Raw genomic sequence first — 24411 nt, 5'->3', positions numbered from 1 at the left:
GGCTAATTTTTAATAGCCAAATTGTATTACTTTCTATCAACATGTCTCATGATGTGCATTAATTAACAAGGTGGCTAAAACTTTTATTCAAGTTTTCATTAACACTAGGTAAAAGCTAGTACGTCATAATACTGAATAACCTTCTATACGGCATACAACTTCAAACTTGACCATTTTGTTTTCTAGGTTGTCTTCCACATAAAAAAAGTCACAGAAGTCAAATGGATGCTTTCCTACTGTTTATTAATCATAACTAGGACTTTTTCCACAAAAAAGAGTAAAATTTCAAAATATATAATCTCAGAAAGAAATACTCTACCATATACATAATATAGATGAAGTCATCTCATACAAAATAATTTACCTTCATGAAGTACATTAGCTACCAAACACAATAAAAATTACAATCTTTATCTATCAGTGTTGTTTGTTGAGGTACCATCTGCACGTTTAATCTGAAATGGGTCAGATTATTGGGGGAAAAAGATAAAGAACAGTACAGGGCGACTGGATGACAACAGAAGTTCAAAGACATCATCTACAAAGGCTGGCTGGAGACAGACACTATATCAATAGTAACAGATAGATGTGCTTCTGTATTCAAATATTGCTCAAACTATGAACAAGTATTATTTAATTTATATTATGCTATAGAACTTCTTAAAAACTTTTTGAATCAGAAGTCAACTAACAGAATAAAGCTCTGTTATTATCCAGATAAAGCACATCTGGCTTCAGCCAGTCTGAACTGTTTTTTTCTATCAATATACCACTTGGCAGCTAAACCTATGCATCATGAATATCCTGTACAAAGTTGGCAAATGTTACATCGCAATTTGTGACAAAGAAGCCATTGCAGTCTCTTTAATTCATCTTGTCCAAGAGCGTAAAGACGCCCAGTCCTTATTTAAAGAAAGGACCAAAAAAAGCAATAAATTCAGGACTGCATCACCTTGCATTAAGATTAAACAGTCTGTACACAGAGTTGTAAAAACCTAACCATATATTCTTTTATATGAAACTTCAATTACAGCCAAACTAGCATTCAATGTAAACATAAAATAAATCTGTTTTATGCTATCCTTACCCTGATCACAAGGGATAAGATACTTGCCAAGATTATCCACAAAAACTAAGGCTTATGTTTAAAGCTGAGATCCTTTTTTTGTTAACCTTTATAGCCTAGTTTCAAATCTACCACAAATTGTATTGCACACAACTTTCTTTGCTACCCCTCGCCTCCCCCCAACACGCAGACACAAATGAAACAAATTCACCCTCAAACCTTTTGAAGACCCACTATGTTGTAGTTAGCCGATATTTTTGGTTTTTCTTCTCTCAATTACTTGCAGAAGGACAGCAGGCATTTTCTTTCATCACCAACAGTTTCACAAAGAATCCACACCCTGTTCTTTCTACTTCTCCCTGGTTTTCTTCATATAGTTTGAAAGTTGCAAAGGGAATGTGGTCTTCGCCAGGGATTCATCCCAGCTAGGGAAATGGCACTCTGTTGATAGTTGATGTGCTGTCCAAAATATCATGATTAAGTCGTCATTGCTTGATTTTGTAATTATTACTCTTGGCATTTGCTTTTCAAATCAGAATTTCTTTCTACCTGAACATTTCCAAACATCTGTTATAGCTTTGATTTGGTTTTTGCTTTTAAATTGCGATTTTTTGCGAGCTGCTTTTCTTCATTAGCTAAACCTAGACCAGCTTTACAGAGCGAGGAGGTGATATGGTGTAATCACTCAAGCCAATTAAACCTAATAAGTGTGACCCCTGTACACACAGACATGTCTTTCTTACAAAATCATACTTTGGATAACTTTTCCTTTCCAGTTACTTTCTAACTAGAGGCTGCAAGTTCCCATTGAATTTTGTTTAAAGTTCAACCAAGTTGGACATCTGATCAGTTGGGGTGGTGGTGTTCAGTGTAAAGCCTCAGTGTGTTGATTTTTAAAAAAGAGTTTATGATTAATTCCTTTGTTCCTAAATCAGCACAACACATCCAACACATATTTTGGGAAGTAATCCCACATTTTAGGTCTCCCAGTGATGTCACATCTGTGAATTCACTGGATATTTGGCATGATCAATTTTCAGCGAGGGAAGGAAGGGTGCTTTGGAGGGCTTCAGGGTTTGTTAATTAATTTGCTCCACTGTTTGTCTAATCAGGAGGATTAATTCAAGTGAGGAAGCTAAACAACATCTCCTGAGCCAGAGTAGTGCAACAACATTCCAACATCCCGTTGGTGGCCTGACCAAAATGGGATTCAGCCATCAGCAACAAATGAATTTCTGACTTTCCTTTAAAGCTCATGGAGCATACCAGGTCACACAACAGGTTTGATTTTCAATAGCTTTGAAAGTAAGACTAGGCAAAACAAAAAGGAATATTAACCTGCAAAAGTGCAATATCTGGTTTATACAGTGAATGTTAATGAAACCATGGATCTGTCCTCACACAGCAACAGAGAGTCACTTGTCAAACTAGTGATTGCAGAATGAAGAGTAATGAAGCACGGGCAGAATACACTTGTAATTTAAAATCACACTATGTTCCTCTGTTAAAATAGTGGCCAAGGAAATTTCATACAAATGTAGCATTGCATTTGTATGCTGAAAATCAATTAGCACCATATCATTCCATTGATGTTGAGGGCTCTAGCTACACATCAATCTTTAAAAGAGTTACTGAACATATATTTAGCACACGCTATTAAGCAATTTTTCAGGCATCAAACAGCTAGAGCAACACACCTGAGATGGGCAAATGGGCATTTTGCTTTTGTAATATTACCTATCCCATTTAAGGGGGTCCATCCCCTCTACAAATAGTAGCCAAACTGTCTCCTCATTTGGAGATAGGAAAAGGGCCATGCATTATTTAAAAAGAATTGTGCCATTTTATAATGGGTGTAATCACTACAATTCTTGTGAAATAGTTGTAAAACAGGGCAAGGATTTATCACTTTATGGTTAACTGCAGGGCTAAAGAAACAAGTTTGGCTGTTTACCATATTTATCTCTAGTCTGACAAGGTCAAACCAACCAACCCAAGACAAAGTAACTTCTAACCTTATCCTCATCAACACATGGGTGTGTTTTAACTAACTACAAGAGACACAAATATCTATAATCCTGAATCCAAATCAATTATTCAGGAACTGTGTGAATATTCTCTGATGGACCTAGCATACAGATGCATTGCTCAGTGATTACAGGGGACAGACCAAGGCATTTTCTGTGTGATCCTTCATCCTCATTGGGGTGTCAGCCACTACTCAGTGTTGGCACCATCACAGAAGGAGTGCTGAACTGTTGTAGGTATCAACCTTCAGGGGTTTTGTTGTCCCTATCAGCTGAATGTAAAAGATCCTATGGCACTATTAGAAGAGGAGCAGAGCAGTTTTCCTGGTAACCCAACCAATCATTCAATTTTTCCCACAGTCAATGCTGAAACAGACAAGCTGATCAATTTATCCAAAGCTGTGTACAGCTGCTTGCTGTGTGCAAACAGTCTCCCACCTTCCCAAGATTACAACAACAACCACATTGCAAAAGCACTTCATTTGCCATAAAGCGCTTTTGGGATCCTGAGGTCAAGAAAGATGTTTATATAAATGCAAGTCTTTCTGCATTTTGTCTGAGCAACATTTTCAGCCAACAGGTGGGCTGTGGGAAGTGTTACTGTTGCCTTAGTTACTTGGGCTACATTTCCAAGATTCCTGCTTATAAGTCATTATCAGGAATCACACAGAATGTGCAGTGCAGAGACAGAACAAACTACTCAGGTAGTCCATGATCCAATCTATGCTCCACATAAACCTTTTCTTACCCTACATTATCCATCTCCATAGAACAGCCTTCTTCTATACCTTTATCCCTAATATACACGTGGAGTTTGCATTTTGTACGTATGGTGCTTAGGAAACACAAGTAATCTCTTGGCTAAGGTACTGGACATCAATTGGAAATAATCTTAGGCATTACATTTTTCGCCTTTCTGTTGATCACAATATTAAGCAATAAATATTTCATAAATTAAACATGCAATGGTTTGCTAATAAGACAAAAAATTGCTAGTGCTAGCAGCTGTGTCAGGGAAAGATCACTGAATTCTACTGATCTTCATTAGTGTGAACCAAAAAGGCAGTTGCACTAAAGCAGGCACGTCCACAGTAATTATTGCTAGGTTAAATCATGCTGGGATCAGCATAGCCGCATCTGTAGGTCTGTACTGTGCTACATGCCTCTGGCACAACTAAACCATTTTGAATTGCAAAATTTATAATTTTGAAGGAACAAGTAGAGGAAATGCAGAGAAAAGGATAAGGAAAAGAGGAAATTGCTGCACAATGTATTCAGTTGGCAATCCTCCATGAGTCCTGTTACTTAAGTAATTCATACCAAACTGATTCTGTACACCGATTTAGTATTAATGGGAACACCAACTTGTGAGACCAGCGAACTGAACATATGGCAAAAAAACCTGGTGTGAACACATTTGTGTGCCTCAGTGTCATGACACAGAGGTATTGATCCCACAAATAAAAATCAAAGATTTTGTTGGCAACTGAGGAAAACAAAATTGATTTAAGTATGTTTAACCCTCCACTAAAAATATCCGGTTACTGGATCTTAGCCTGGGTATAATTGATTAAAATCAAAGTAAGTTATTTTAAACACTTTTTATGTCATTCAGAAATAATTTTAGGACAACATACATGTGAAATGTAGGAGGGTCAAAGGAAAACAACAAGTGATCCTCTGGGGGTGGTGAACATAGGAACACCTGCATTTAACTGAATTACACAAAACATAAGCCATGACTAACAATGGGAATAATATCGCATCAAGTTTCTGGAACAGGACCAATTACTCTGCGGGAACACATATTGAAAGGAAAGCAACTAATTTGTTAATTATCTCCAAAAGTTTCACTAATTACCTTATATGGGAAGGAATCAAGCAAATTTACATTTTTACTTTCTTTGGATGCTTTCCCCATTCTTTTCAGCATATTAAATAATCTGACCAGAGCCCCAGTTGGCACCAACTGATCAAACAAATTCAGCTTCAAGGACACACTCAATCATCCCTCTACTTTGGATATCCAAGGAGGCCATTCAGCCCATGGCTCCCAGGGAAGTAATCCCATTCCCCCTCTCATTTTCCTATACCCCTTTAAATAATTCCCTCTCATACTCCTGATGACTCCCATTTGAATCCTTTTGCCATTAACTTACATCAAGAGGTAATTTACAGAGGTCAATTAAGCTACCAGCATGTCTTATGGGAGGAAGTCCACGGCATCTCCATAGAATATCCAAACTCCACACAGGCAGCACACGGGGTCAGGGTCCAGATTGGGCCTCTGGAGCCACGAGACAGCAGCACTAACTGCTGTGCTATCAGGCCACCCTGCTTTTCCTGATGCATAAATTCTATCCTTTAATCTTAGTGCAGGAATTTAAGCTTATCTTTAGAAGTTAACACATCAAGTTTGTTTTACAAAGTGGGCATCAGGCACCGTAAGAAATGGTAGGTAATTATTGGTTAAAATGATAATTGTTTTTAAAATACACTTATCAGCATGGGAACATAAAGAAGGTTATTAATGTGAGAACTGAAGAGCCTGAAGATATTGATTAAGAAAATTTATGATGATTAGACAATTAAAATGCCTATAATACCTCTGATAAATTCCTGTATTTTCCTGTAATCTCCAAAGCATGGTTTGCAGATATTGAACATTTGGTGAAGATTTACTACTGAAAATATATTTTTTGTAATGCCGCCCAGAAAGTTGGAAGATCTTCTCATTATTAAACTATTACTTTTCCAAATGGCTCAATTACAGGTTGTGTGTTATTAATTGGCTATTTTAAGGTTTCAATTTTTGTTGTCACATTATCGAAACAAAATAATTATTAGAGATGACAGCAGTAAGAATAATTCCTTTATCCCTTGGATTTGGGTTAGAGGGAGTGAGCAATGAGGGAAGGTTTGAAAAACTCAGCATCCACAGTCAGGAGAGTCAATGTTTGAAAAGGACTCAGTAAAATTTTAAGGGATAGCTTAATTAGTTGAAATATAAGTCAGATCAGTGAGGACCTGAGATCATGATTATAAAATAGTGAACATGTGTTTAAACTAAATAGCAGAAATGTCCTCACACCAAGGATAATAAAAGGTTGGAACAATCTACTGGGCAGTGTATTAGAGATATTACCCTAGCGCAGCAAAAATGCCACTTTTTTGCTTGGATGGGAAAATACTTTAGTCAGATTAATACATTATACATTTCAACAATGTCCCCACTCATTGAGTTTCTCCCAGTTAAGATGATTGAATGTCCTGTAGCTTCACCATTGCACTCTCCCTGAGCTTTCAATTACCCTTGGTACTTTTCGCAGGGAATTTATTATCACCCTCAGGGATTGAAGAAAGCAGAGAGAAGGCCCATTCGTAGTATGGCAACCACCATTGTAGCAATGGTTTTTGTTTACTGCTTAGCCCTTTTTCATCCCTGACTTTGTTGTGAATCTTTTTGTTTTTTTTCTTAATTTAGTCCAGACCTTTGGTAATATTTATTAATAACTTTGTGTCCCTCCTCACAGTACCCCTGAGTCTATTTGCCTCAAAATGAGGAAAAATGAAACCATATGTCTCAGATAGGGGATATGCTATTATAAAACCAAATTATTCTAGATCAGTATTTCCCTCTGTCTTACATGCAGTAGTAAAGCAATCTGAAATACTGATTTTCAATTGAGGGGTGTATGTTAGCCACTGGGGTGAAAATCAGAATGTCGTCTGTTACTAAGGACTTCTCTCAAATATAAAATCTAATACATAGCCATTGGGGATAATGGGATTGCCTACTGGAATTTTGCAAGTGAATGCTGTCCTGAAGAGCATTCAGAGATAATTGAGGTACTTCCTTGCATATAAAAGGTGGAGGCTTAGAAGGATCGGGATAACTAACACCACATGTTTAAGCTTCCCCACACTAAAGGGAGTACTAGCATTATGAAACCAGGGAGTAAATTTTCTAAGTATGTAATGCAAATGTAACTTCACCCAGCAGGAGCTGATTGTCAACATAACTCATGAATCTTTTACTCATTAAAATGAATGAATGTACAATTGTGTTCTTTATGCTATTGTCCACTCTGATGAATAAAACTTCAAAGTGAGGAATGCACAAGTGGCAAACATACCCTTTCCTGACTAAATTTAGCGAGACCAGAGCTTAAACAGAATTGAGATGCAGCATAGGGGAATCTGTGGTGCTGAGTTAAATGTTGGCTCTTCATCTCTGGATTCATATAAAGCCTGAAGTGCTGGGATGAATAGCTACACTGGCACTCCCTTAAGGGCCCAACAAGTGGCTTCAGGCAGAACTCTTCCTGTTCCAATTAACATGGGATCACAGCATAAAACTAGCCATAATATGGAACATCACATTGGCAACATCACAGAGATTCCACAAGAAGCACTCTGAGTGAATATGCCTATGCACTTCCACAAATTATGGCCATTTTCTGCAGGTGTTACACCATACAGTTGGGAAGGTACTTAGTTGACTGATATTGTAAGAGATTTACTTGACGTCTAACTGTACATGACTACTGCCCTGGTGGCACCAATGGATGCCCAAAGCAAGAAGGATTCCGGGATTCTGTTTCTCGGCACTGAAATTCCACATCGAGCACAAAAATCACAAAATAGTGGAAAAAGGATGTACAATAATCTTGCTCTTTACTTCAGATACCCAGCCTGTGGAAAAGTTACTTTGTTTGAAGATCTGTAATAGTAGCTAGAATCCAATAGTAGGCAAGACCCTCTACCTGTCATTTTTAATAACATGTCTCAAATTGGGAACTCAGTGTCTGGGGAACTGAAGGTGAATGCCAGATCCCATCACTTCAAGTAATACTTCAGTCTTAATTTTCATTGTACTGAGAGGACACCTACATTCTTTCTATAGTGTCTTGAGTTGCAATTAGCTATCCACTGGCCCAGAACAAGATGTATTACTTGATTCCCTGGGTTGGATAAATAGATCTCCAACCAAACCTCTCAGTCTGACTGTGGTAAGGAAATGTAAATCAACAGGTAAATGAGACAGGGAATATTTTTGGTTAAGAACTCTGGGTCTGCCTTTAAGACACTCTCCCAACCCCAGCCCTTGCCTACATGAATTCTTCCAAATAACCCAAATGAGGGAATTTTACTTACCGCCTAACAATATTATTTTTCATGCACCTGACAATGCAAAAGTGCACTGAAAATATATGGAAGTGATCTACAATGTTACTCTACAGGACTTAGGAATATTAATACAATATTTTACAATTGCTATCAGTTGCCTTTTGGAATGCTAGGCCAATACTGTATGCAACATCATAGGATTTTCTGCATGTTAATCCTTCGGGATTTTTGCTTTTTTCCAGTATAGTAGTTCTGTAAGCCCTGGATAAAGGAGAAGCAAGTTGAAATACTGTGTAAACCAGACATTGCCCACTTAAAAACCACCTCTAGAAACCCCAAATCCATTCATAACTTTTGTTTTCATAACGAAATCTGTTCATTTTAAAAAGTGCAGAGAAAATCACCCACGCATTAAGGGCGTGGCTGAGTACTTTTTGTGTGCACAAAAACACACTTTATATAGTTACAGACACACAACACACACACAGAGACATACACAGATTTTAAGTTCCTGTTTTTCTCACGTTTCCTCCCCCTCACTACATTAATTGAGATAAATAAAAAAGGTGTCCTTGGAACCATTAGCATCTACACCTGCACCAGAAAATTAAAATGCCATCATATTTTGGAAAAAAAATGTACACATAATTTTTTCCCAATGCTATAAACTCCTTCACTACTGGAAGAACAATTCGTTTTTTTTTTAGTCACAGGAAAATTAAAACTAAAGTCTAAGCCACGTGACTACTGGCCACAGACACAGAATGAGTTGTGCCATGACCAAAATATGCAAATTTCTCTTGTTGGGGGAGGAGGCTGGGGAGGAGGGCGAGTGTGCAGGGTGGGTGATGGTTGTTGAAGCACTAGGTGGAAATGACCTTTTGACTTAAAAAATGTTCCTGGCAGCTCAATGCTATAAAGTCCATGGCATATGGATTGGCTGCTGGACTCCCAGAGTGTTGGCTGAGTAATCCGTGACTTTAGTCCACGTGCTTCATTGTGCATACTTAAAATGTCAAGGCTAATCAGATGTTTTCTCTTCTATGTCTGTTGTTTTCCCCTCCTCGTTCATTTGGTGAACAATCATGCCTTGAGTTGGTGCCACTGAGCCACAGCATGTCGTGGCCTCCCAATCATATCCTTCCAATGCTTGACTTCACCAGGCCCACTCTTCCAAGATAAGTATATCTGAGGGAGACAAAACCCACGAGACAATTATGCAGCATACAATATCATATTGATGCTTTGTTCGAATTTGATCCATACTTTTTTCAATATCTTTCCCATTCAATTCTCACATGCAGTGTTCCCTCCCACTGGTAGGATGGTCTTCAAACAACTATCACTGGTATTTCTCGATTGAAGAGAGGATCAGCATTAGCCCACTGAGGTATTCTCTCACTTTCTGCTACCACAAACTGTATCATCCTTTTGCCTTCCCAAGAGCCAGTGACAATGAGACACATTCAAAGGCCACACAAGGCCTTCAGGATGCTCATTTTGTGGTGGAGAGGGACTGCTTTGCTCTAAAATGTTAATGTGCTTTTACTATTCATAGGGCTTTGTAATGAGTAAATTGTTTAACTTTGTGAAACAAGACTAATATACCACTGTGCATTTAATGGACAATGTACATTGCGGGCCAACCTTGCAGGGAATCTGGAATGAACTTAGGAGGCACAGCACGTGTTGAGTGACCATATAGTGCATTTAGCCCTTCTGACAGGATATCAGTTTCTAGGCAGTTGTCTTTTGAATGCACTCTCAGACAGGAGTGAAAGATTCCATCACATGACTGAATGCATGGGGCCAATGTTCCTGTATGATGACCGACATCTTAACCTCAACCAATACTGGTGAACTAAATCACCCGGTCATTCTTTCCTGGGTGCTTGTGTGACCTATCACAAACTAGTATGCAATGTAGGCAGCAGATCCAGGTCAGTGGAAATGTGGGATAGGACAGGGAGTGAAACTTTATGGATGCTCAGTTTTAAAATGGAGGTGATAAAGTCTAAGTGTTTCAGTGCCAGATGGGCTGAGACAGAGGTGGAAGTTGGGATGTAAAGGAAAAGTGTTCAGGAGCTTAGCAGGATGTACAGAGGATTAAGACTACAAAATGCCTGGTTCAACCTTAGCCACTGGTTGGCAAGGGGGATGGAATTAGTCTTCCCAATGTTAAAGTAAAAGTGATGGCAACTCTTATAAGAGTGAATTGTTGGTCATGTGACCTGGCACCACAGAGGCAATGGAGCAGTCAAGAGAAATGGTGTCCAAAATGCACATGCAAAAACTGAAGTCACAAAGCAACAGCATATAAATGAGGAAGAGGTGTGGGGCAACGTGAGATTCTTTGTCGAGAAGATAGAAACTGAAGTCTGTCTCTGACATTCTCAAACTTCTCTTTTTGGAGTGGAACCAAGCAAGGGATCTACAGTGGAGGGAAGGAGTTTGAGGATGATGTGTGGCCAACTGAGTAAAAGACTCCAAGGATGTCAAGGAGAACAAGCAAGCAATTTCACCCAAGTCACAGATGATACCATTTGTTGCTTCTATTCAGGCTTTGCTAGAACCGTGCCACCAATATAAACTGGGTTTAAACATGCCATTGGGGAAGGCAGCTGCAGATTTTTAAGAGACAGCACATTTAAGGGCTTTGGAAAGGAATGGAAGTTTGATAATCAGGTGATAGATTGCAATATTTGAGCGTTCATAGATTGTTTTTGAGGATGAAATGATGATAGGGGTTTTGATGTTAAAAACAATAACCATTTCCTGGGCTAAACCGGGGTTGTGAAAAAACATCTTGTATCCTTCTTCCCCCACAGATCATCTACAGTCAGGTACTGTTCCAAGTTATGGTGAAAGTATAGAAACATCATGTGAATGATTAAATTGTTGTCAAATTGTTTAGTAAAATTAGTCAGATTGGCTCAGAGGCATCAGTGGTCCTCTTACTGTGAGGCTGTGAAACAACTCATCGGATAATGTTCCCCTCTCTGCTGAGATACCTCTTGTATTACTGATAGTGGAAGTCCATGTTCAACATCAGTTGGAGTTTGAGTACAAACCTTTCCAATAACATCATTTCTGCTCAGTTTGTCTTTATCCATCACAGTGATTATAATAGTTGTCTCTCTCAATATTTCTGTCGGTACATCGAACACAAAAGACTCGTTAAAGATGGGATTTAAACACCTCTTCATCACAACAGTTTTCTTCTTCTCCACTTTCTTGTCTTTGTACATGAGCCAAACTTTAACATAGGGATCTGTGAGTAAGGCAAAGCACAGAGGTTACAGAGCAGGTCAAATTATTTATTACAGCAGTGGTCAATAACACAGTGGCTGCAGTGAGTACAAACATCTCCTTGATATGGTAAACGAGGAAAGCAAATAGATAATGAAAATGCAACTGAGAAAGTTCTTGCAAACAAGAGCAGCCTTTTAACTGCTAAGTGTGTTAACAGCATCCAGCTACATCAGACAATGCAGAGGATATCTTTCATTGACATCTGGGCCCCTGCTAAAATCTGGCTGGGATTAATGAGAATATCATGTGTGGCCATTGTCGTTTAAACAGTTTAATAGCAAGGAGTATGGGCTATATCTAGTTTCAAGTAACCACAAATGATAAGTAATTGTTTGTAATTCAGCATTTGTTGCCAACAATACAAGATAAATATGAACCATAGGCGCTTAACTTCTACTGTGAAATGTAAACTTCCCTCAGTGCCTCATCCAATGTCCTATTAAAGGACTCCTCTGCTACCCTAACCTTCAAGAATTGTTAATGTTTGTGTGAAGAACTTTCTGATATTCTTTTGTTTAAAAAAAAGAGTAAGCTATTACAGTTAGCTATTACAAATCTATCATTTTATTTACCTTTTTACACAACTGGCCTTCCCCTAAATAACATTTTTTCAAGGAAAAAGAACCTCAATTTTTCATATAGGGGATTGCTTTCCTGGAGCTTTTTTGACAGTCTCCTTCAACGGTGTGTCTGGTGTCTGTCTTGCTAAGAAAGAGTAGGTCAAGAGTCGTGCTCAAGATACAAAAGAGTGAGCTCTATTAAGTTTGTTTCTGGACATATTGGAGTAGAAGTGGATCTTGCTGCACACATTTAACAAATGTAGAAAAGGAGCAACATTGCCCAAACTTGGGGGGCAACTACTCAACTCAAAGAAGACTTCCAACCCAATTCTGGATCAAGTTATTTTCAAATATCCCAGGAAGATGCACTCTTATTTACCATTCAAACTTGGTACATAATAATCAACAGGAATATTTCTATACCAACCTGATGTACCCCCTATGTCCATGGCTTTCAGATTCCTTGCCTTAATTATGTTCACAGTGATAGTGTTGGCAGTTGGGTTATAACACAATGACAAAAGAAGTTCTCCTCGACTTCCCTGAAATAAAAATCATAGACCATAATTATTCACATTTAGACCCACACTTTAATTAACTGTGGGGCAAAGGTTTCAAGAAAGTTATCAGGATGCTTATCCAGGCATCCAGCTGTAAGTTATGGTAAATATTTTCTGTCAAGTGAGTATGTACGGGCATGCAGTAAATACCGCATAAAACAACATTTTACAGTGAAGGGTAATATACAGAAAGGGAAGTGAAGATTTCTTTTGTATTTTTCTTTGGTACAGAAGTTAAGTTTATTACCCTGATTCCTTTGGTTATTAAAATCTGAGGAAATTAAATCTATTTTTACGGGTGAAAAGACCAAAATTATTAATCATCTGGTCATTCTGTTGCTGAAAAATGGAGATAATACGTGTTAACATTTCAATCAATTTAAGTCACATTCACAGAAACAAATATGCAAACACAATTCTGGTGTTGTGCGCGAGCCTAGAAATGAGAAATTACATTTCAACACAGATTAAAAAGAAAATTACTTGGACTTAATACATCAAAAGCATTTCATTTGATAAATTATTTCAATACTGAACAACTGTTGCTTTCTAGATACGTATAATAGCAAAAATGAACAAGTAGAAATAAATTTAAAGACCTATAATTGTAATTTTTTTCAGGAGTGGTGGTGGGGTGGGGGAAGGAGAGGGAAATAAAGGGATAGCAATAAAGAGAGAAATTTTGCCTCAGACACATGGGGAACATCCACCTGAAGACTTGGGTGGGGCATAAACTTAACAATTCATTCAAATATATAATATCTGGCAACAAAACACTATCTCAATGCTGCACCAAGCTTATGTCTTCAAAGACTGATAGAAATGAGGAACAGACACTATGCCACATTACAAAACCTGGTTACAAATTGGGCACAAAGTTGCAAAAATATTGAAAGAGAAATAATTGTTTTGTTTCTAGTACTCTTAGCATTATAAAAATGTAAGCAACTCATTAACGATTCAATAATGTAAGGTAAATATTAAACCAATGCCTGATAATTTCACCGTTTTTTTTGGATCATCAATTAGAGCAAGCACAGTTTTCTTCATGATATTTTACTTCTGTTCATTCACCTGTTCCAACCTAACTCTATGCCCAGCTTCAACCTGCATGCTTACATTGATTGGGGAGTGTACAAATGTACAAAACTCAAATAATGCATAGTCTGTGGAAAGGATGTTGCATTCTCTTCTCCAACAGAGATTGTACATGTAAAATAGTTTTTGATTACGTGTTATGTAAAGAGGCCATTTAATTTGATTTTTTGTGTATAGATGGTGCCAGGATTAATGAACATCTCTTCTATTGTCAATGCAAAAGGAGGTTTGAGAGACCGACATGGCTAATGTCCTCAGCCAGCTATCACCAAGGTCTAAAAATAATTTCACTATTCTCTCCACACTGCACTTTGAAACGAACAGAATTCTCACTGTTGACATCTTTGCTTTCTGTTCATGACAGGTGGTGAGCATCTCATCAGCGATCGATGTGACACAAGTTCAGAAAATGCTCACTGAGAATATTTTTCTTGGCAATTCACCAAGGATTAGTTAAATTTCACATTCGATATATTTTTCTTTCCTAAACTCAAAACCTTGACATAAAGTTATTAAGCATGCAGTGAGATGAAGATCTTTTATGCTTCCTGTAACGCAGTCAAGAATCTACACACTAATAACCCATGTGGGCTATGAGAATTGAATCTGGAAAATACTTGTCAGTGAGACAGTCAGTTTTCTTAGGCAAATAACGATGATAAAAATGGGTAGAACTCTTTTTAATGTTAAATAAGGCAAATTCTACAAAAAACTGTGCATTCATTGAGTTAATAAATCAAAGTTAATTTTAATATGTAGCTCCTCAACTATATAAACATATGAACAACATCTATGATTCATATTTTAATGCAAATGACAGGTGAATGTATTTAAAAGTAAAAACTTCAGGTAGATTGTTAAAAATATAAGGCACTCACAATGTTCCAAGCAACACGTTATGGTGACATGAATATCCACCAACTTGCCTTTGTTCTGCTTACAAGCACAAACCAAATAACAATGAAAAATTTAAGTTGTCTGGTGTTTTGTGGACATTTCTTTGTAGTGGAACCTTGATTATACATAGTATTTCCCCTGTGTTCATTGAGTTCATTTTTGAATAAACTAACCAGAATGTAACTGCGTACTTTAATTGGATTTTTCAACTCCAAGCTCTTGGTGAGTCAGAAGAAGTATCTGTCATAATACATTGTTCAAATACCTAGTATTGAGCTGAAATCACAAACAGTGTGGTGCTGTTCATTACAATGTTTGGTAGACATTCTGCTCAGACCCTTTGGGATCTTTGCACCCTCTGATCTGAGAGTAGAGTTCAAACCAAAACTACTGATACTGCACTTCAACTTATTGGTTATGTCTCCATATGATTTTCTTGATTTCAGAAGCAGAAGGGTGAACACTCTATCAGACACAACAGACTGCAGATGCTGGAATCTGGAGCAAAAAAACAAATTGCTGGAGGAACTCTGTGGTTTAGGTAGCTTCTTGGAGGAAAATGGACAATTGACGCTTCATGTCGAGACCCTTCAATGTTCTGCAACATGACCTGAAAATGGCCAAGGACATTGCGAGACTCATGAATTCCTTAATAGAGATTACTTTATATCCTTTAAATCCACATTTCATAGGTGAAAGTTTAATGAATATACCATTCAGCTGCATTATTTGTAATCATTTTTCCACAACTTCACTTTCATGCTTCTGATTAAAGGTTACAAGACTGAGTGACTACCCCTGGATGGGGAATGTGGGAGGGGGAGATCAGATTCCAAATCTTTGTTTTCCTGCTCAGCTAAATCAGCACACACAGAGGGAGTCTACAGATGGTCTGGACTTACCTGTTAAGGAGGTGGAACATCAGAATGAAGTCTCTAGAACTGACTAGATTCAGTGAGAAGGGTACATTTTCCCCACTAATCAGTGGTAAGTTGCACCTTCTTTCTTTTCCCTTTATGAGAATGTTAGAAAGCAAGTTAAATTTAATTCAATAATTACATAGTTTATTTATGCACTACACGGAATCCTATTTTATCAGGTTGTATTGTGAACAAAAAAAGTGTATGCAGAAGTTTTAGTTTTGTAGTGGTGGATTTATAATTGTGTGATTGTTTGGTGGTATAGGTGTGATGGAAGGATTGACCGTTTCTGTGGTGTGTTCAGGTTGGGTGTGTGGGATGGGTTAATACTTATTCTGAGTAAACATAAATACCTTCTTGATAGATTATCTGATATTTTGGAATCAATTGTACTTCTGGTTTTCAAACCAAAAATAATAGAATAGGACAGAGTGCACTTGTAGGATAATTCCACAAGAAAACAAACATCTGCACAAAAGTGAACACTTGTGGCAAAGACACCCCAAAAAACATTACATAGCAAAAGGAGGTCTGTCACCTCACTTAGCAGGTAGAGCTGCTACTCATGGTACCAGTGACCCTGGTTCAATCCTGATCTTCGGAGCTGTCTCTGAGGAGTTTACACATTCTAGCTCTTTTCTCTGTTCTCTTTTGGTTTCCTCCAGGTGCTCTGGTTTCCTCCCATGTGCCAAAGACATGTAGGTCGATAGATTAATTGCCCACTGTAAATTGTCCCCCAGTGTGTCATTGTGTGGCAGAATGTGGGGAGAACGGAGTCAGTGACATACAGCATGGAAACAGACCATTCGGGCTACCACGTCCATGTGGAGCAGTGGGCATCCATCTGTATTAATCCCATTTTCCATTATTTGACCTGTTGCCTTCTATGCCTAGGTGATTCAAATACTTTTAGACACTTCCTAAATGTTGTCAACGACTCTGCTTCCACCACCCTCTCAGGAGTGCATTCCAGGTACTCACCACTCTCTAGGTGAAAGTCCCCCTGCTCTTCTAAATTTCTTACACCTTACTTGAAATCTATGTCTTTTCGTTTTCTCTACCTCTGATATGGGGACTCCTGCACTACCTGCCTTCCCCTCCTGGCAGTCACCCATCTATCTGACTGAACCTGACTGACTACCTCCCTGAAACTCCTGTCGATAACACTTTCTGCCTCCCGGTCACCACACCATAGGAAAGGTGTGATGGCACTGGAAATGTTGCAGAGGAGATTCACCAGGATGGAGATGCAAGAGACTGGTAGATGCTGGAAATCTGGAGCAACACACAAAGGAGCTGGAGGAACTCAGCAGGACAGGCAGCATCTACGGAGGGAAATGAACACTGACATTTCGTGAATGAAGGGTCTCAACCTGAAACATCGTTTGTTCATTTCCCTCCAGAGATGCTGCCTTACTTGCTGAGTTCCTCCAGCTCACAGATAGAGTCATAGAGTCATACAGCAGAGAAACAGGCTCTTCAGCCCAACTGGTACATGCCCACCAAGATGCCCCATCCAAGCTAGTCCCATTTGCCAGCATTTGGCCCATAACCTTCTAAACCTTTCCAATCCATGTACCTGTCCAACTATCTTTTAAAAGTTGTTATTGTACCTGCCTCAACCACCTCCTTTAGCAGCTTATTCCATATAGATACCACCATTGTGTTAGGAAGTTGCCCCTCAAGTTCCTCTTAAATCTTTACCCTCTCACCTTAAACCTATGCCCTCTAGTTCTTGATTCCCAAACCCTGGGAAAAAGACCGAGTGCACTTACCCTATCTATGCCCCTCATGATTTTACACACCTCTATAAGATCACCTCTCAGTCTCCTGCACTCTAGGGAATAAAGTCCTAACCTCTCCCTATAACTCAGTCCCTCAAGTCCTAGCAACATCCTTGTAGATCTTTTCTGCACTCTTTCCAGTTTAATAACATCATTCCTAAAGTAGGGCAACTAAAACTGAACACAATACTCCAAGTGCAGCCTCACCAGTATCCTGTACAACCACAGCATGTACAATGTACAACCCAACTTTTGTACTCAATGCCCTGACTTATGAAGGCCAGCGTGCCAAAAGCCTTCTTCACCACCCTGTCTACCTGTGACCCCACTTTCAATGAACCATGTACTATTTCGCCAAGGTCCCTCTGTTCGACAACACTCCCCAGGGCGCTGCTGTTCACTGTGAAAGTCCAAACTGGATTTTACTTTCCAAAATGCAACACTTCGCACTTATCCAAACTAAACTCCGTTTGCCATTCCTCGGCCCAGTTACTCAGCTGATCAAGATCCCCCTGTAATTTTTGATAACCTTCTTCATTGTCCACTGTATCACCTATTTTAGTGCCATCTGCAAACTTACAAACCATGCCTGTACATTCTTATCAAAATTGTTGATGCAGATGACAAACTACAATGGGCCCAGCACTGACCCCGAGGCACACCACTAGTCACGGGCCTCCAGTCCAAGAAACAACCTTCCATTATCGCCCTCTGTTTTCTACCATCAAGCCAATTGTGTATCCAATTAGCCAGCTCTCCCTGCATTCCATGTAATCTAATCTTCCAGAGTAGCCTACCATGTGGAACCTTGTCAAAGGCCTTACTGAAGTCCATATTAACCATGTCTACTGCCCTGCCCTCATCAACTTTCTTGGTCATCTCATCAAAAAACTCAATCAAGTTCGTAAGACATGACCTCCCCTGCACAAAGCCATGCTGACTACCCCTAATCAACCCATCTTTCCAGATGTACGTATATCTTATCCCTCAGAGTCCTCTCCAGTAACCGGCCTACCACAGATGTTAGATTTACTGGCCTATAGTTCCCATGTTTTTCTTTGCTGCCCTTCTTGAATAAAGGCACAGCATTCGCTACCCTCCGGTCTACCAGCACCTCACCCGTGGCTAACGGTGATGCAAATATCTCAGCCAGGGCTCCTGCAATTTCTTCTCTAGCCTCCCACAGTGTTCTTGGATATACTTCATCAGGCCCTTGAGATTTGTCTAACTTCGTACCTTTTAAGATATCCAGCACCTCCTCTACTGTAATTCGAACTGTCCTCAAGACCTCCCCAATTACTTTTCTTAGTTCTGAAGTCTTTATGTCTTTCTCCATGGTAAAAGCAGAGGATAAATATTCACTAAGCACCTTGCCCATCTGCTGTGGCTCCACACAAAGATGTCCCCTTTGGTCTTTGAGGGACCCTATTCTCTCTCTAGTTCCTCTTTTTCCCTTAATATACCTATAATATCTCTTTGGATTTTCCTTAACCTTCTCTGTGAAAGTTATCTCATGTTCCCTTTTTGCCCTCTTGATTTCCTTCTTGAGTGCACTCCTGCATCCCTTATAGTCCTTCAGGGATTCGTATGATCCCAGCTGCCTGTACCTGACCCATGCCTCCTTTTTCCTGGCCAGGGCCTCAATATCCCTCTTCATCCAGGGTCCCCTTCCCCTACCAACCTTGCCCTTCACTCTAACAGGAACGTGCAGACCTTGAGCTCCCACCATCTCGCCTTTAAAAGCCTCCCACTTATCTGTGGTCCCTTTACTCACAGGCAACCTACACCAATCAACCTTTGCAAGTTCCTGTCTCATGCCATCATAATTCACCTTGCCCCAATTTAGAACTTGAACCTGTGGACCAGTTTTGTCCCTTTTCATAGCTATTTTAAGACTAATAGAACTATGGTCACTAGTCCCAAAGTGCTCCCCCCCACTGCCACCTCTGTCACTTGCCCCACTCTATTACCCAAGAGTAGGTCGAGCTTTGCCCTCTCCTGAGTAGGGCCCTCTATATATTGACCAAGGAAACTTTCCTGAATTCACTTAACAAATTCCACCCCATCTAAGCCCTTAACTGTGTAGCAGTCGCAGTCTACGTTAGGAAAATTAAAATCCCCTACTATGACAACCCTATTATTCTTACAACTCTGCACAATCTCCCTGCAGATTCCAGCATCCGCAGTCCTTTGTTTCTCTAGTACCCCTGCATACTTGTTCTTCTAATTCCTATTGACCATTTGGGGCCCTACAGTATAATCCCAACAATTTGATCATCCCCTACTTATTTCACAGCTCCACCCATAAAGCTTCAGTGGATGATCCTTCAGTAATTTCATCTCGGACTACTGCCGTGATATTCCCCTTAATCAAAAATGCAACTCCCTCCTTCTCTTTCCTCCGCCTCTATCCCACATAAAGCACCTGTATCCTGGAACATTAAGCTGCCTGTCCTGTCCCTCCCTTAGCCATGTTTCTGTAATGGCTATAATATCCCAGTCCCACGTAGCTATCCAAGCCCTAAGTTCATCTGCCTTACCTGTCAGACCAAGCTCCTTTGTGTGTTGCTCCAGATTCACCAGGACGTTGCCTGGGATGGAGCAGTTCAGTCATGAGGAGAGATTGAAGCAGTTAGCAGAGGTGGTTCAAAGGAGACATGATTGAGATATACAAAATTATGGGGTCTATAAATAAGATACCTTGTCCATCAGCTGAATGACACTTCACTTGCAGACAGTGCTACACTGAGATGGAAACCCTAAAGATGTGGTTGCTTTCCCAACTGCCCTTGATGCTGGCATCCTCACAGAAGGATCCCATATTAAAATAAGTTTCTGTGTATACCTTGGCTGGGTAGACGGCTTAGGATGCATAAGTGGAAGAGAAGATGATGCTTTATATCACAGAAACTCCCCAAATTTGAGCTGCAACAAATGGGACCATAGAGCAGCTACATCCAAAGAATTATAAAGCAAAATAATGGAGGAATTTCACTCAGAGTACGTGGGCACTGTTAACATGGAAGGAATATATCGTAGCTATGTCAACTGATCAGGCATGGACAGGGGTCTGGAAGAACCTGCCAGAAAGTACACCATCTGACAAGACTGAAGAGCACCACTCTAGTCATAGAAGCGGCACAAAAGACCACTCCTGTGTGTAGACACAGAATCCCCGTGGGAAAAGGAGTGGGCTACATCCTGGTCTTGGAGGAGGTCACTCAAACTGGACGGAGGTGAAGCTCATGGAGTCATGCACTGAATGCACTGTTGAAGAGCTCAGATCCATTTTTGTGACACATGGTCTTCTAGAGGTGACTATATCAGGTAAAGGTCTGGAGATTCTGCTCACTTCAATTTGAACAATTTGTGAAATAAATTGGGATCAGACATTACTTCACACCTCTTTATCAGGCAGCCTCAAGTGGAGAGGCTGGGGGTTCGATGTGTACAGTGAAAGGGGCACTAAAGGACCAGGTCATGCAGGGCACATCATGTCTTATGACAAAACATTAACTCTCAGACTTTATTCTGAGTTACAGATCAACACCGTTCTTGACAGGATACACTCCTGCAGAAAAGCTGATGCACAGAAGGTACAGGACCTAACCGGAAAGGAAGGTGGAAGAAAGGCAGTTGAAACAAAGCAACATCAGAACACGTTATAAAGGGGATGGGTTCAAATTACATGAAAATATTGATGTGCGGAGAGACGTGGACTTATACAGATCCTAGAATCATCTTGTTGGAGTAGGTGGGAGATTCACAATTTATGTAAAAAATTTGATAACAGTGCAAGATGCCCAAGAGAACAATGAAGAAGATCATGAGCTTGAACATACTCTGGAAACGAGTCCTGTTACAAAAAAATTGATGTCACAGAAGAGGTCCACAATGATACCTTCAATGAGTTCAGAGACTGTTGTAACACCAACAGCATCTTTTGAATGTACAAAATCAAGGAAGCAAACCCAGTATAGTTACAAAGATAAAAGATAATTCAAAGCCTAATTAACAGGTTAAACTTTAAATTTATAAATTTTGTTACACCAATTTCATTCTTTTCTTTTATAGTGGGAAGCAGTGTATTATATGTGAAAAAGTGCCTTGATCGTGCATGATGAATTTGAAGATTTGTGTATGGGCACACATGCACAGTTTGAGAAGAAACTTGAAGAAACCAGACAAAGTGTTTAAAGTTTTTGATGCTTCCTGCTGTTGCTCTGCACATTACTTCATGACAGATGAGGAATCCATGGCAGCACCTTTATTATAACCATAGTCCAGCTACATAATTACTGAAACAGTGTGCTTGCGCTGTATGCTAAGAGCTGTAAAACAAGGCCAACGTGAAGTAAAACTGAGTGTCACTTACACTTCCATCACTGCATGGCTTTAGTTCTTTCCAGAATGTCTGTGTCTGTGTCAAGTCCACTTTGTTCAGCGGTAATGATACCTCTCCAATTGGATCATTTCGACTGAAACGATCGTAATCAAGGACTTGGAGGTAGAGAACTCGCTGCACCACTTTCTCGTAGGGGAAACCTGAGGGGTGAAAATATAGTGAGGTCAGCTGTATGACCAGAGGGAGATACAAAACACATTGTAGCTGCCATTGGCAATTCAGGAAAATGTAATTCTTGGAGTATAAAGCTTTCATATTACAAACTTACTCCTTTAATGGTTAAAAAAACAAGTGTAATAAAGATTCTGTTCCCCAAAGTGTTAAGCCTGTATGTACAACTCAAGGGTGAGTATTAATGGCTAGAAGCATCTTGGGACAGGCTTTAGTAGCAACATTACACAAAGTATATCAAGCAATAATAAAGCTCACCAATGAAAGTGCACATTAAACTCTGATTCATTCATTATTTGATATATTAGTTTTGATGCATTGTGTCAAAACTTCAAAACAGCAATAATACATATAATATCATTATTGCTTTCAGATAAATTTTCAATTACCACTTGTAGCTGATACGGCCCTTCAAACAACAGAGAAAGAACATAAGACAAAATACAGTACTAGTACTGGTGATCAGATTGTGATGAAATGAAAGAAAAAAAGGAACAAAAGATGACAAAATAAATGGTAATAATAATCATTTCAATAACACATATTACCAAGTTATACTGATTCTATTGGTTCTCTTTTTGCAGTAACATAAAAACCCTTGAATAGCATGTATTCATTGCTGGAAAGGCAAGATTCCACACAACATGCTATGACATGCCCAGCACACTGTTCATCAGCTGGTTCCCCCTCAAGGTGACTTAACATTGCTGAAAATAGAGTGGAAGCGCACATACAAATATGGAAAGCTTTAAGAACCAGCCAAGTATAGACTGTTGCAACTGAGTCCATGGTATCTAGCAATGTACCAAACAAAATGTATAAGTATATCTAATTCAGTTATTAACAAGAATTAATAGTTTTTGTGTCAAGTTTTATACAGAGAGTTTACTGCACACAGGTGACACCAAGAAGATGGTGATCCAGAATACCTAATACAATGCATTCAAAGTTATGGGGACAATTATGTTGAAGCAACAGTTACAGGTGTTTGACACCTATCTGGAGAAATGATCCACTGAAACTACTAGTGCCTCAAGTGGGTACTTCAGAGATTTAAAGTGCATTTTTCAGCAAAGGGCTAGACAACAAAAAGAACCAGAGAATAAATCACCATTTGAATTTACAGCTCTACATTGATGTAAATAGTTATCTGAATGCATAATTGATGGTTTGTAGGGGATTAATTTTTTTGCTTAAGGAGAAGCAGTGTAGTGTATATATGTGTAAGGGTATCTTGAAGAACTGAATGTATCCTACAGTACTTTGAAACTGCTGTTTAGTGGAGAGTTCCTGGCTCCAATTAAGGGTGTTCTGTTCATAGCTTGACCTGAGTTTGTACCTTCAAACAAGAACTGTCTGTACATTCAACTGTTAAAAATCCAAAACAATAGATTCTCACATAGTTTTCATTTAAGTCTTATGTGACAAGCTGCCAAAAATGCACCACTAATTTGTCAACCCTTATACAGAGCATCACAGATCCCTTGAAGCTAGAATGTTCAGACGATGTTTAGACGTCTATAAATGACTTTGTCCACTATTTTAAATGGAAGCAATAGGTTGTTTAAAATTATTGGGTTAATGTTTCCATTAAAGTGGTTTTATATCAACACTAATTATTGAATAGCCTTAAGGTGAGAAGTAGGAAAAGGACTGAGATTTACTTTCACCGCTCCAATCATTTTGAATTGTTACACTTCCCGACATCTAGTACTGGAGGAAGTGATGCTTGGGAGGAGAGTGCATGTAACCAGCATGGGTGTTGGGTAATTCTCACTAACTAGGATCAGGTGGGCACCAAGCAGAAAAATAGAAATTTTTGCTTTGGGACATAGAGGAAAGATCCAATTCTGTCTGCTATCCAGCTTTCTCTGTTGGATAATGGGATAAGGTGGCAAATTTGGACACAAATTTCTTTTTTCCCCAGTGGCAGAACTGACTGATACTCATTGTCTGGGCTTAAACATACTGAACGTCTAGTTGGATAAGTGATTGGATCTTGCTTACAAGTAATTACATGCTCTGGAAAGGAGGAGAGATAAGTAAATATGTGTATTGGGGTGGTGTGGTAGGGAAATGGTGAATGAATGGTCTTTTTTTTAACTGGAGACACAGGAGACTGCAGAATCTGGAGCAACAAACTATCTGCTGGAGGAACTCAGCAGGTCGAGCAGCATCAGTGGGAGAAAGGAACTAGTGCGGGGATCCTGATGCAGAATTTCAACCCAAAACGTTGACAATCCCTTTCTCCCACTGATGCTGCTCGACCTGCTGAGTTTCTCCAGTAGATTGTCTGTTGCTTTTTTTAAACTTGGTGCTTGTCAATGCCACATCAGAAAGGAACCAGTTTCAGTCAGTGGTCGACATTATACTTAGGACAGATGAACACCTCGAAAATAATCTGTGTGGCATTAGCGGACAAGGGGTGAGAAAATTTTTTATATATATTTTGTGAAGTATTATTTCTGTTGACATGGCGCA

General features: G+C 39.3%; 1 protein-coding gene across 6 annotated transcripts in view; it reads right to left on the bottom strand.

The window, feature by feature from the left end:
* Positions 1 to 226: 226 nt before the first annotated feature.
* syt7a (synaptotagmin VIIa) overlaps positions 227 to 24411 on the bottom strand; it is a 452949-nt gene continuing 428764 nt past the window's right edge. For all 6 annotated transcript variants that reach the window (XM_052029168.1, XM_052029172.1, XM_052029170.1 and 3 more), the window contains 4 exons: positions 21730 to 21899; positions 12523 to 12637; positions 11295 to 11494; positions 227 to 9411 (listed from right to left, as the gene is read on the bottom strand). In XM_052029168.1, coding sequence (XP_051885128.1) covers positions 9307 to 9411; positions 11295 to 11494; positions 12523 to 12637; positions 21730 to 21899 — 590 coding nt within the window. In that variant the 3' untranslated portion in view covers positions 227 to 9306. The remainder of the gene's footprint in view (positions 9412 to 11294; positions 11495 to 12522; positions 12638 to 21729; positions 21900 to 24411) is intronic.

The sequence above is a fragment of the Pristis pectinata genome, chromosome 14 (assembly GCF_009764475.1).
Source record: "Pristis pectinata isolate sPriPec2 chromosome 14, sPriPec2.1.pri, whole genome shotgun sequence".
Taxonomy (NCBI): domain Eukaryota; kingdom Metazoa; phylum Chordata; class Chondrichthyes; order Rhinopristiformes; family Pristidae; genus Pristis; species Pristis pectinata.
The sequence above is the reverse complement of the archived record's forward strand: the minus strand, read 5'-3'. Positions and strand labels throughout refer to the sequence as shown.